The sequence below is a fragment of the Chenopodium quinoa genome, unplaced genomic scaffold (assembly GCF_001683475.1).
Source record: "Chenopodium quinoa cultivar QQ74 unplaced genomic scaffold, ASM168347v1, whole genome shotgun sequence".
NCBI lineage: Eukaryota > Viridiplantae > Streptophyta > Magnoliopsida > Caryophyllales > Amaranthaceae > Chenopodium > Chenopodium quinoa.
The window spans coordinates 7,558,289-7,571,519 of record NW_018742418.1 but is presented as its reverse complement, the minus strand read 5'-3'; the positions used below and the strand labels follow the sequence as shown (position 1 = coordinate 7,571,519).

At 31.6% G+C, this 13,231-nt stretch overlaps 2 protein-coding genes across 4 annotated transcripts; both read left to right on the top strand.

Moving 5' to 3' along the window:
* Positions 1-213: 213 nt before the first annotated feature.
* Positions 214-1,881, top strand: LOC110712323 (transcription factor TCP15-like). Its single transcript, XM_021890773.1, has one exon. The coding sequence runs from the start codon at positions 614-616 to the stop codon at positions 1,682-1,684; it is 1,071 nt and encodes a 356-aa protein (XP_021746465.1). The 5' UTR covers positions 214-613; the 3' UTR covers positions 1,685-1,881.
* Positions 1,882-8,447: 6,566 nt separating this feature from the next.
* On the top strand, positions 8,448-12,480 carry LOC110712310 (HVA22-like protein a). 3 transcript variants are annotated; one of them, XR_002509561.1, is made up of 6 exons: positions 8,449-8,852; positions 8,972-8,998; positions 10,082-10,204; positions 10,489-10,735; positions 11,349-11,493; positions 11,655-12,480. XR_002509561.1 is itself a non-coding variant. In XM_021890767.1 (5 exons), exons 1-5 carry the CDS (start codon positions 8,782-8,784, stop codon positions 11,436-11,438), a joined length of 558 nt encoding a protein of 185 aa, XP_021746459.1. In that variant the 5' UTR covers positions 8,450-8,781; the 3' UTR covers positions 11,439-11,669. The 3 variants fall into 3 exon arrangements, 2 of the variants coding, with proteins under 2 accessions (XP_021746463.1, XP_021746459.1); XM_021890767.1 differs by having other exon boundaries at positions 8,450-8,852; positions 11,349-11,669; XM_021890771.1 differs by lacking the exon at positions 8,972-8,998 and having other exon boundaries at positions 8,448-8,852; positions 11,349-11,669.
* The last annotated feature ends 751 nt before the right edge of the window (positions 12,481-13,231 follow it).

Genomic DNA, 13,231 nt, shown 5'->3' with positions numbered 1-13,231 from the left:
CCTACATAAGTTACCTAAGAGTTCACTACATATAATTAAGGTATAAATTGCATGATTGTATAATAATTATTGGTATCCTTGGCATGGAGCTTACTCACCTCCCCTCCCAAAATAGAATAGAATACAGATTATATATACTCAGTATTTAATTCAAGATAATATAAGTAAGTTTATACGATTTATTATAATTTTATACATACATGTTCCCATTTCCCATGATCACCTGTGCATGCTGCAACATGCTAAGTACAAAACCTACTTCAGGTGATTACAGTATGTAACAGTATCTACTCCACTTCTACTATTCCACTCTCCACTTCAATCACTATACTCGCTACAAGTACGTAGTATTTCCTAACCAATTTTTTTTTTTTAATTAAAAAAAAAAAAATGTTTAATTTTCCCACCTTTCTCCCTCCAATATTATTTATCCCTTCATATTCATCATCAAAGTCTCCAACTTCTCCATTTTCTCTCTCCTAAAAAACCTAAAAATAAAACCCCAGACCCACCCATCAATTTGGAGGGTCTACAAACTCCACCCAAAAATCAAAATTCCCCCTTTTTTTAATTTCTCCTAAAAATAAATCATAACTTTGATAGTTTAAAAACCATGGAAGATGATCACCACCAAAACTCCACCTTCCCACTTCACCTTCTTACACAAAATAATAATAAACTCGACTCCATAGAAAATCCTGAACATACTTCTACTACTGTCCTTCAAAGCGGTTCGTCTTCGGGGCAGAAGAAACCAGCCCCGAACCGAACCTCTTCGAAGGATCGTCACACTAAGGTCGATGGTCGAGGGAGGCGGATTCGGATGCCGGCTCAGTGTGCCGCCCGGGTTTTTCAGTTAACCCGGGAGCTGGGACACCGGTCTGATGGTGAAACTATTGAGTGGCTTTTACAACAGGCTGAACCGTCTGTTATTGCTGCAACCGGAACCGGAACCATTCCTGCTAATTTTACTTCCCTTAGTCTATCGGTTCGTCGGTCCGGGTCGACCGTTTCCGCCGGTTCTCATACGAGACCGGTTGGGTTTAATAATAGTAATTATTTTGGTAATAATTTCTACGTTAGTCCTTCTAATTGGATGGGATTTTCTAACATGTTGATGATCAACGCTGGTGATCAGTTGAGTAACTCTAGCCGTCAGATTAATTTGTTCCCTAATAATGGGTTGGAATTATCCTCTACTAATTCATCCACAATGTTGAATTTACAACACCCGAGTAGGGATGGTGACACGTGTCATGGTAACAAACGCAGTCATGATGAGGAGGATGACGGTGATGATAATGATGAAGATCCGGATCGGTCACTGAATGTCGGGCTTGGGTCGGGTCATGGACCAGGGTCCGGAAATAATAGTACTACAACGACGTGGCCTTATCCCAATACCAGTAGTAATGGTAACGGGACAGTGGCAAGTGGGTTACATTTTATGAATTTTGTTAATAATAATAATAATAATACGAATACTAATACGCCAATGGGGTTTTTGGCCGGGCATCCGGTGGTGGGTGGTGGTGGCGGTGGCGGATACGAAGGCCAATATGGGATGCTTGGAGGGTTCAATAATGGGTTAAGGGGTGTGATACCGGGTACAATAATTGGATCCTACCCTCATCAAGAAAGGTCAAATAATAATAATGTGGATCATGGAGATGCTTCTAGCTAGAAACTAGCTATCTAGCTTATTACTAGGTATGTTATTTATTTGTAGATGATCAAATTTCAATAATTACGGGAATATATTGAGGTATGAACAAGTTGTGTTGAAAGGTCATTTTATTGTGTTGATGTAAGTTTTTGACTTTTATTATTGATTGATCCAATTGAAATATATGAGTATGAGAATGAATTTGTGTGTGTGTTTCCAAGTTGAATTATACTGTTCTTTTCATCTATTTACTTTATGATTAATGCCATGATTACATCATTTACATGTAAATGCTCTCTTAATCAGAGACATACATTCTATTAATAGTACATTTGTTATTAATCACGTACTTATTATTTGCAATTCCCAATAAGTGTTTTTTGTGCAAATTCTAAGTATGTACATAGTACAAGTATACATTGTGGTTTTTTTTGTTTTTTTTTTTAATCTTAACTACGTAGGGCACTTAGATACAACTTGTATAAAATCCCATCATTATGGGCTTATGGCTTAAGATAAAGTACTCGTATGTAGGATCAATTGATTAGAAAAGTCAATTCCATCAATTAGTCATAACAAGTGGTTAATTAAGCACTTATATAATACCTTAATCATATATTAGTGTTTTTTTTATTTTTTCACCATATATTAGTAGCTTCAGCATTTTCCACTAATTTTCATCTTTTAATTGCTTGTATAATTAATCCATTGCATACGATTACATAAATGTTTTTGCAATTCATTCAATGGCTAAGATCGACTTTGGACGATTAAATCAACATATTTCCTAGTAGTCCATCTAAGCTATCAATATAACCAATCAGTGGTTCATGGAGGCGGATGTACCATGCGCATGGTACATCCGTTCAAAAATAAAAAGCGGAAAGAACATTGTATAGAAATGTAAAAAACATTTAGTTGAAGTGAAAAGAACATGGTATAGAATTGTAAAAAACATATATCTAAAGTGAAAAGAACATATTGTTAAAATGTAATGAGCGTGATAAAAGAACATAAGAGATATAAAAAAGAACATAAAGCTATTAATAACAATGAACATGACACTATTTTATAAAGAACAAACTGTTAAATAATATTCTTTATCTCTATGTTATTTGATTATTAGTGTAATGTATTTTTATTTGTGACATAATATTTATTGTTTACTGTGAAATGTTCTTTAAATTTTGTCTTTAGGTTATAGTTGGTGAATATAATTAATGTTCATTACATAATATTATCATTTTTTTTATTAATATTATGGATGTTCTTTAGATGTACAAAAAGAACATAAAACTGGATGTTCTTTGTAAAACAGCTATATGTTTTTTACAAAACAACTATATGTTTTTTACAAAACCACTATATGTTCATTCCGTCTTTTATCAAAAATCTGGATGTACCATGCTTGGTACATCCGCCTCCACAAAGGAAATTTCACAATATAACAAGAGAATGAAGTTACAGAGATTGTTATTTCGTTGTTAATATATCAAAGTTTATGTAAAAATAAAACGTGACATTAATCAAATACTCCGTAGTAAATAATTGTTAATTATTAGGGAATTGGGGTATAGAATACAACTTACACTTTTGATTGATAATAAATAATAGAGCGTACATTTAACTATCTTGAACGGTCAATTTATGTGTGGATATTAGCTACTGAAATTTTGTGATAGAATAATAAGCTATCAAATAATTAATACCTACAAAATAAATGGTGTTTACATTTATAATGTTTATTGTCACTTACATCCTCACTTCTTTTTTTTACTTACCTACTATGATTTTTACACTATCCACATTTTCTTTCTTGACTGAATTTTGTGAGTATGTAAGAAAAAATATATTCGTGTAAGATCGTGTTAAAATCGTCTCTATAAATACTATCATAATATCTAATTTTTATTATTAAGAATTAAAGATATTGATAATTAAAATTATACATTTAATAGACTCGATAAATAAAACACGTCAAGTAAAATCGAACATAAAAAGTATTAATTTATATCTCGGTGATTTCACTTGTGTAAACTAAATATCTAACATTACGTAGTTGTAGGGTTGCAGTCCCGTCCTACCAAGAATATAAAAAGTAAGCATTCCATTTTTAGACAAATTATTTCTTGTTTGAACATAATTATACACGAGATTTTCCAAATATAATCATTTTTGCTTAACCTAATGTGACCTATTTAGCCGATGGTAAGTTGGGAAATGGCCAAAAACTTTGGCCATCGAGCTTTTCATGAGCTTTATGCGCACAATTTTATTATGTTGATTTGACAATTTCGTGTTTCTCCATTATGTAGCATAGTTAATTACTCAACATATTATGAATTGAATCATAAAAAAATCTTAGTTTTCCACTGCCCATAATAACTGTCCATACCCATAATGCATATATATCTGATCTATTGCATATAAACTTGAATTTAATTTCTTTATGATTTTCGGCCAGTATAATACTTAATTAAAAAGTATATTGAAGTCTTGGATTCATTAAGATATTGTCTTGATACTACTCAATGTACAACATAATCATGAAAATTTTATGATCATAGTACAATTCATCAATATAGACAAATCCATCTCTTCCAAATTAATAATCATGAAACTTCTATGATTGTGGCCATGGTTTTAAAATTAGCTTAGGATCCTGAAAATTCTAATGTAGTCTTATGACTACCATAATTTTTTAAAATAGACAGCTGAGATTATTTTCTTTTTGATTTATTTTTAATTAGAAATTTTAATTAAAATCATTTTTAATTATTTTATAGATTTTTTTTTTCGAGGATTTCGAAAATATTAAAAAATAATATCTAGAAGATAAAAATATATTTAAAATAATTAAAAAATAATTTTTAATTAAAATTACTAATTAAAAATAAAAATCAAAACAAATAATCTCAGCAGTCCATTTTAAAAAATTGTGATAGTGAAAAGTCATAAGAATACGTTAAAATCATCTAACACCTCTCCAAATCTTTTCTTGAAATCTTAAAACTCTTTAATTTACTCCATTATGCATATTATAATACGAAGTAATTTTTACAAAATAAATAGATATTCCAACATTTAGTATATTTCTAGCAAGTCAAGAATTGAAGATAGAGGATTCAACTCAAATCAATGTTTTATTAATAGATCAGAGTATGCAGTGAATAAGTTATATTACGGTGAGTTAAATTGTGTTTTTTTTTTTTTTTTTCCTTTCAGAATAAAAATTTCATCTTTTTTAATAGGAGTACATACTACATAGTGAGGGGTAACATATGATGAGTTAAAATGCATTTTAAAAGTAAACTTAATTTGCAATATTTCTTATGAAAAATCTTCATCATCACTATCCTAACTTTTGCTTCATATTAATATTTTTTTTATAATTTTAGGTAAATAAATTAAAAAAAAAAAAGCGCTTCTATCGCACCGCAACCTCGCACACAACACCTAGCTCAGATTAGCATGCAAGGCCGGTCCCTTTGGGGATTACCCTAGCCAACTTAATTACTACGGAAGAGCTCAATATGTATCTAGGGTTTTTTAAAAGTGCCCTTATATCATTAGTTGGTGTTATAAGAATCTTAAGATATATATACTCCGTAGTCCGTACTATAACCAAATATTTAAAATTGATCCGCGTATATATGATATACACTCATGCATGCAGAGTATACATGCATCTATAGTCTATACTCTATACTAGCTAGCTACTCCGTAGTAAAGGGAATCCTTTGAATTTTGTCTTTATACACGGAAAATAAGAGTTTATTGGGAGATGATTCAATGTATTGTAAGAGGGAAGCAACAGTTTTCCATCAAGTAATAGATCATCTGCAAATACCACCCGTGCACCTGATAATTATGATGCACTTACCATTACTCTCTCATATATATCATGATACAACAAGCCTGCTGTCATGACTTCACATGCTTTCATCACCTCAAATAAAGGACAAACAAAGTTTATGTGAAATAAATAAATCAAAGACAGTTAAAAACAGAAAACAAATATTCCCTTCGTCCCTTTAAGTTTGCCCCAGTTTTTTCAATCTATACTATTTTCTCGACTAAGTAAATGATAAGGGCAACACCAAAGGCCAAAACGAAAATTGTCGAGCTGAACCTAGCTGTGGGGCAAATTTAGAGCGACGGAGGGAGTACCATAATTAAACAATGGACCAAATATATTTGTGGTACAATGATGGTGGAAGAAAATTAGTATGCACTACTCTAAGCTAGTTTGTGAATGTGCATGATTCAGGGGCATCTCAGGGCCACGGGCAACGAAAGAGGACGACAGTAACTATGCCACACACATGCATGATCACACTAATAATCAGCCTTTCAGGTGCTGTGCATCTGTATTTTATGTCCCCCATTATATATATTTATATTATACACGTACACTAGGCTAAATTAGCTTGTTTATTTTTATGTGTATTGCCTTGTAAATGCTGTACTCGTATATTGTCTTACCACCTGAAAGAGTGATTCAATGATTCCCTTCCTTTTTCATGCATTTTTGTTTCACTATTACATGACTCTTTTTTAACTTATTATATGCATTGTGTAATAATAATACACCATTATTCTATTTTTTACTGCGTATGCACTTGTTACATTACATGGTCCCTCCCTTCAATGTGAGTTGTTGCATAACTTGCATTATATTATATTGTTCTCCCATGTTCTTGCAAGATATGCTATGGTTTTACTGTTAATACGGAGTTACAGGTGTTAGTACGGAGTTACAGGTGAGATATAAGTATAACTAATGTTGCAGTAATAATCGTAATTAAATTGTTCGTGAGCTTCATTATTCTTGATCCCTCGTGAGCTAATTCATTATTTTTTTATCTCCCTTAGCTTGGCCTTGTTCCTTCATCCGATATGATAACAATTTACAAACTACGGACTAATACTTAACTATTAAAGCTAGATTTGCACACACTATTTGACAAACGTTGTATGTGTTTAGTTCATTTGTATTAATAAGGCCCATCTGATCTGCTAGTTTCTCCTCAAAGCATTACGGAGTATGTAGAGTTGTAGTATTTTCCTTATTTGTTTCGGTGTTCAGATTAACTTTTAAATAGGGAGATTGTTAAATGCAAGTGTTAATACTCGTGTATTGAAGAAAGTAATAGGATTACTTAATATAAAAATAATAACCCAAGGGTGATTTTCTTGTGATATGGTTTCATAATACTACAACTATAAAGTACAAAGTATAATACGAAGTACTTAATATAGAATTGGTAAATATCCACGCTATTCTTGGGTTAGTATTTTATTTAATGCAACGTAACAAGCATATGTAAGGACAATGCCAAATGCAATGGGTCTATCTATCAATCTATGGGATATATAATGGTGTCCGTTATACGCAGTAATAGAAGAGTTGGTTGGTAGATTTTCCCATGCTGTTCCCTCATGGGCCGATTATCATTAATTTTCAAGCTATCTCAAGCAAAAGTAAGGAATTTCTAATTTTATTTTTAGCCCATCTTTAAGCGTGTTTGGACGAAAAATGATATACTCGATATTTAGAATTCAAAAAAAAAAACCTATTAAGGTCATTTTTGGTAATTAGTTGGTAACTTATTGATATACCTAAATGTATTAAAACTATTAACTGGTTGGATTAGATAGTTGTAGATAGCTAGATGTGTAAAAGTATTTGGTAAATTATTAGTTGTTTAATTACAGTGTATGAATTAATCAAAAAGATAATTGTTCAATAAGCTAAATTTAAAAAACTCCTCTTTCATACCTTTTCAAAAGGAGCTTTTTGGGTTCTATAAGCTATTTACCCAACATCCAAATTAGCCTTTTCATTATGATCAAACCTCTAATAGACTCAATAAGATAAGCTAAAAGCTCTCAGAATAAACATATTATCACATTTGAGTTGGTCAAGCTTCAATTGAGAATAATTAAAGCTTGATTTCCCAACAAATGTAGTTATGATCGTAAGCTCTGAATTTGCGACCTTTGATTAATCAGGAATAGCTCACTTCTCGTTTGATAACCAACCACATATCTTTATTTGGTTATAACATCCAACCATTGAATTAAAGTCTTCTAGCTCGTAACAAACAATATTATTTCATTCATCTCATTTTTGTTGATAATATGTTCTAATTTCGTGAATATTTACGTAAGTTACTTTGACTTCATTTTATTATATGATTTATACGTTAAAAAATCATAGTCATTGGCGTGTGAGTTTGTTAAATTTGGCTCGAAGCATATTTTTCAAATTTAAGTTTTTTTCAAAAAAATTTAATCAATAAGATAATTGAAAGTAATTATGTTTAAAAACTTGCATTAGTAAATGTGACTAAAGATATATGCCAATTAAAATAACACAAATGATGTATTTATTATACAAAATATTATTTTGTATTCTTCATCCTTGGATAATACAGAGTACTATTTTAGTTACTATAATTGATTAAAACACTAAAAATATTAATTTGTTTTTATTTCCACCACAACCTAAAAGTAACTTTATAATCAACTCATTCAAGTAATTTATGCTTCTTTCATTTTAAAATACTTGCAGCACAACTTCATAAACACACTTTAACAAGGAGTGCAAGATTTAAATTTCTAATTTATACAAGTATTTAGTTGTTCAATTATACGGAGTATTTTTCTATTATATATCTCTACTAAAAATCGTGCTATATAATAAACAATAATACTTGTAAGAAGGAGATAAACCTAATTGATGAAGAAGAAACTCAAGATGTAACAAAGCCCTAAACATTGAGCATTGTATTCATACACAATGCACGAACACCACAAAAAAGACATAATATCGCAAATTCGGTGCCTCGATCTTCGTGATTCCACAAAATAATTCCCTTTCTCCAGACATCACTCCTCCAAGTTTCTTTGCTACTGTCCCACTTTACTCTGAAACTATTTGAAAAAAATACTCTAATTTTACCAGCACTTTTATTATGCACTGCTTTTAGTATGATAACTTTGACTATTTTTTAGTAAAGAGAATCTCTAGGCTAAAAAAAAAAGTTTCTTCTTTTCTCACTAAAATTTTCACCCCAAATTTTCTCAAATCAAAGAAAACAGAGGAAATTATGGGTTCATCTGGCAAAAATGAGCATAGTTTTCTCTATGTTGTAGCTAGCAACTTTGATGTTCTTGCTGGGTAAGTCTTTTTTATTAAAGGGTTTTAATTTTTGTTTTTGATAAGTCATTATTTTAAAAGGGGTTTTAAAATTTTCAATTTTGTTAGTATATATTTCAATATTGTATTGTTATTTGCAGGCCATTAGTTGCTCTTGTTTATCCTCTGTAAGTTTTTCTTTTTCTTAACTATTTCCTGTTTTCCTTTTGGCCCAATGTTGAGTTAAGTTTGTTCATAAGCTGGTAAATTACTGTATGATAATGTGTGAGTTTAACAATATATATAACTTGTAACTTTGTGAGTGTGGTTTGGAAAATACGGAGTTAGGTGTAGCCAATGACATTTTTTTTCGTGCATTAGAAGATTACGAAACGCACAAAAACAGATAAATAAACTTAGGTGCATCCGAGTGCATAGTAACTACAAGCATTTCATATATCCGTTCATAAAAAGTTGTACAAACAGTAAATTTGTAGAAAATAGTGTTTCAAGTTGTTTGTAGTTGTACATTATTTTGGTATGGACAGAAATGGTGTCAAAGGCATTTTGAAAAATTATTTTAAAAAATTGTGTTAGTGGTTGGAAGATTTGATATATGTTGGTACTAAATTTTAGTGTCCAATAATTTGGATTTCATGCGACATTTGCACCTGAAGTTGCACGTTACTACTTTGCAAGCACTAAATAATTATAGGAGTGGGACGAGGGAGATAATGTCATTTTTTTATACTAAAGGTTTTTTTTTTTTCTTGTTGAGAAATTTAAAGCATGAATGTTTAGCTTACAGGAAGATATGAGCTGATAAGATAAGCAAACCCCAAAATTTATTGTACTCACTTCGTCTCTAAAAATGTTATGGAGTATATGAGTGATCACATTTGATTGGGGGTTATTTTTAAGGATTTGAGTAACACCAAGCTTATAAACAAAAAGGTTAAACTTCGGAGTTCTTTAATTGTTCATGATTATAGTTTTTGTAAACTGAACTAATTTTACAGATTAAAGTTGATCTAATTATATTTTTTATCCCAGTGTTTGTCCCAACAATTGACTAATCTGATCTTATTTAAATTGATCTCTACTTTAAACTTGTCAAAAATTATTTACTATTGTTCCTTCAATGATTTTTATTTTACTGAAACTAAATTTATTAAGTTGAAGAGAACAAGACCGTATCTGATGCTTACTTATTTATTTATTGATGATAATCTACTGACATGAAATTTCACGGTATGCATGACATGTATTAGATATGCTTCAATCAAAGCCATAGAAAGTGGTTCAAGATCAGATGATCAACAATGGCTTACTTATTGGGTATTATATTCCTTAATCACCATCTTTGAACTCTCATTTGCCAAAGTCCTTGAATGGTAAGCAACCTCTTTTATTTCTTAAAAATAATTTGTCTATAGCTACTTTGTTGTGTAGTTGGCACAAGGCTATAGAATTATGTAACTCATACACAATTGTTTGCAATATAGCTAATACGGTTTATATAATCTTGCCTATATCTATTGGTATAAAGAGTCACGAGTCTCACGACAGAAAAATAATGTAGACGAGATTTGATCCTAGATTCTGGGTACCACGGTACAACCTCATGACTTTAATCAACTAACCACGCCAATTTCGTGCATGGAATTGAATGTTTCAGGTTTCCGATATGGAGTTATGCAAAGCTTTTCTTCACATGCTGGTTGGTGCTGCCTCAATTCAATGGAGCAACTTATGTTTATAGACATTTTATTAGACCTTTCTATATGAACCCACAAATGACCACTTCCACCATGTGGTATATACCTAAGAAGAACTTATTCAGCAAACAAGATGATATTTTATATGCTGCAGAGAAGTACATTGAACAAAATGGAACTGAGGCATTTGAGAGGATCATTAAGAAGGTACTTAATCCCTAATTTTTTTGAAAAGAAAAAGTTTTTCCCCTACTGGTCTTCAATTTTCACTCACTTCAGTTGTTTCTCTGGCGAGTATGGTCTACTAAAGGAGGCAATTAGGTCATTCGGATCGTGTTGGTTTGGTTCAATTCTTGTATATAAATGCTTATTATGAATTATGATAAAATAATATTAGACAAATAGCTTGTTGGTAGGATGTAGTTGGACCAAATTTACTACATCAAGTGATTTAGAAGAGTTTGGGTTTTGGGTTGGTGATTGGTATGGATTAGTTATACCAGGTCTATGATTTCATAAAAAATTTCTTTATCTTATTAAAAATTCGTCGATTTTTCGATCTCCTTTTTACTAATTTGATGAGGTAGGGGAAGGATGATATGATACACACATCTTAGAGTGTAGAGTTTAGTCCACTCTGAAATGACGTTTTAAGTGATTCTTGGCATGTGTAACAGAGTTCTTTTGAATCTGTATCTCTAAAGGGTGCTTTTCAATTAATTATCCGTCAAATTTTAATTTGTATGATCACAATGAAATCTTCCGTTAAACTTTAACATTATACATTGAAAGCGTGACGTAAACATCTTGGTGATTGCAGGCTGATAGAGAAGCAAAAGCAAGGAGGAAACACTACATGATTTTTGAAGAGGATCACAAAATTCATAATAAATATAATGGATATTACTGATCTCTTTAATATAGGCTAGCTCTCTCATGAGTTAATTCGACGGCCAGTTGAGCCAGTACGTCTTGTTTCACTAACTTTGTTGCAACCCTGAGTTTTGGATGTAAATATATACTTCCTTTGTTTTTTTTTTTTCCTTTGTTGTACGGCTGTACCATTGTGACTCATCAAATCCTCGGTTCTGACTCGTTTCCTTTGTATGGACATTGTTAATTACAGGACTCTATTTGTAGCTACTGGCTAGATCCCCTTGCCATGGAAACCAATTTATTGTGATCTTTAGGGGCGAGGTGTTCAGAATAATATGAAACTGAATAATGTATGGACATTGCTTCATGTCAGCCCTTCCCTCAAAATTGCCTCGGTCACGTTCCTCAATGTGTTCGTATTCATTAAACTCTCTTGGCCAAGCATTAGACAATATGCAATAGTTGGGAGTTCTCTTTCCTCTCACTAGTTGATTCAAGTTTACAAAGTTAACTATAATATCTTAATGATAATATTTACATACATCTTTCCCAGTGGAGATACACTTCTATATTATCAAAGCAGGAGAGCAACTAACATTGGTCCGTCAATTTACCTATTTTCTAATTTTATCAGATTTTTTTTATTTTTTTTATTTATTATTTATTTTTATTTTTTTAGTGTATGCAGTATGCTATGTTTTTTTGGGGGTATTTTGCTACTACACCAGTGAGTTGATAGCAGCAAAGAAATAAATTCTTGCATAATGGAAATGAAGGCAAGAACAGCCGCCATAGTTGGACTAGCATTTGATATTTTGATGTACACGATGCGTTAAACATTTGAAAAATTTATACTCGTAGCTAACATTATAACCAAGTAAAATGATAAGCAGTTTGGTATGCGATACGGATCGAATCCGAAAGTAATTTGAGCTAAAGCTAGGGTGAATCGAATGGGCTTCCTTAAAAAAAATAACCAAGTAATACGATGACTATAAAGTTTCCTAACTATTTAGTATAGAGTGAAAAAACTGACAAAATATTGTTATGGACATTTTATTGAAACAAAATCTTCATCACCCTTATACTGTTATCATCCCTTAAAAACAGATTTAATTACAAACTCAAACATAAACTTACAAAATTTCAGTTTATAATAGAATAAAGCTCTAAATCACTCAATTAAGACACCGCTGATTGTTTCTTTTGCTTGAAGCCTTTGATAGCAAGATTTTGAAATTAAAAATTCAATACTTATATCGAAATTTTGCTCATTCGTCATCATCGTGTGCATATAAAACTACAACCGCCAATTCGGATGTTTTGGTCAAGTCAATGTATGTTATTTTAGGCCAAATCCATGTTCCAAGCATGTCGGGTTAATGGACTTATCTATGTGGGTTAGGTGATGGGGTTATGTTCGGTTTAGGTTATCCATCCTATAGTGTTTGTGTCGCGTTTGAAGTCAACTCGGGACAATACAACTCCGATCATAGGTGGCTCGATTCGGGTTTGGTATATGTTTTTAGTAGGTTATTTAAAGTTCAAGTCAAATTTGGGTCGGGTCAACTTGTCGAGTGTATTCGAGCTGCATTGATTAACAAATCAGATTAGATTCGGGTTTCAACGTGTAGAAATCAGGTTGGGTCATTCCGGGGTTCATCGAGTTCAAATTTAGAATTCTAGCTAATAAAATTTAAGCTATATAGCGGTCGTATTATCTCTAAGCCATATCATATTCGGGTCTCATACTTGCAAGTTGATTAAAATTTTCAAGTCAAATTCAAATTGGGTCACAATTCAATTAGAGCCTTTAGAGATGTCCAT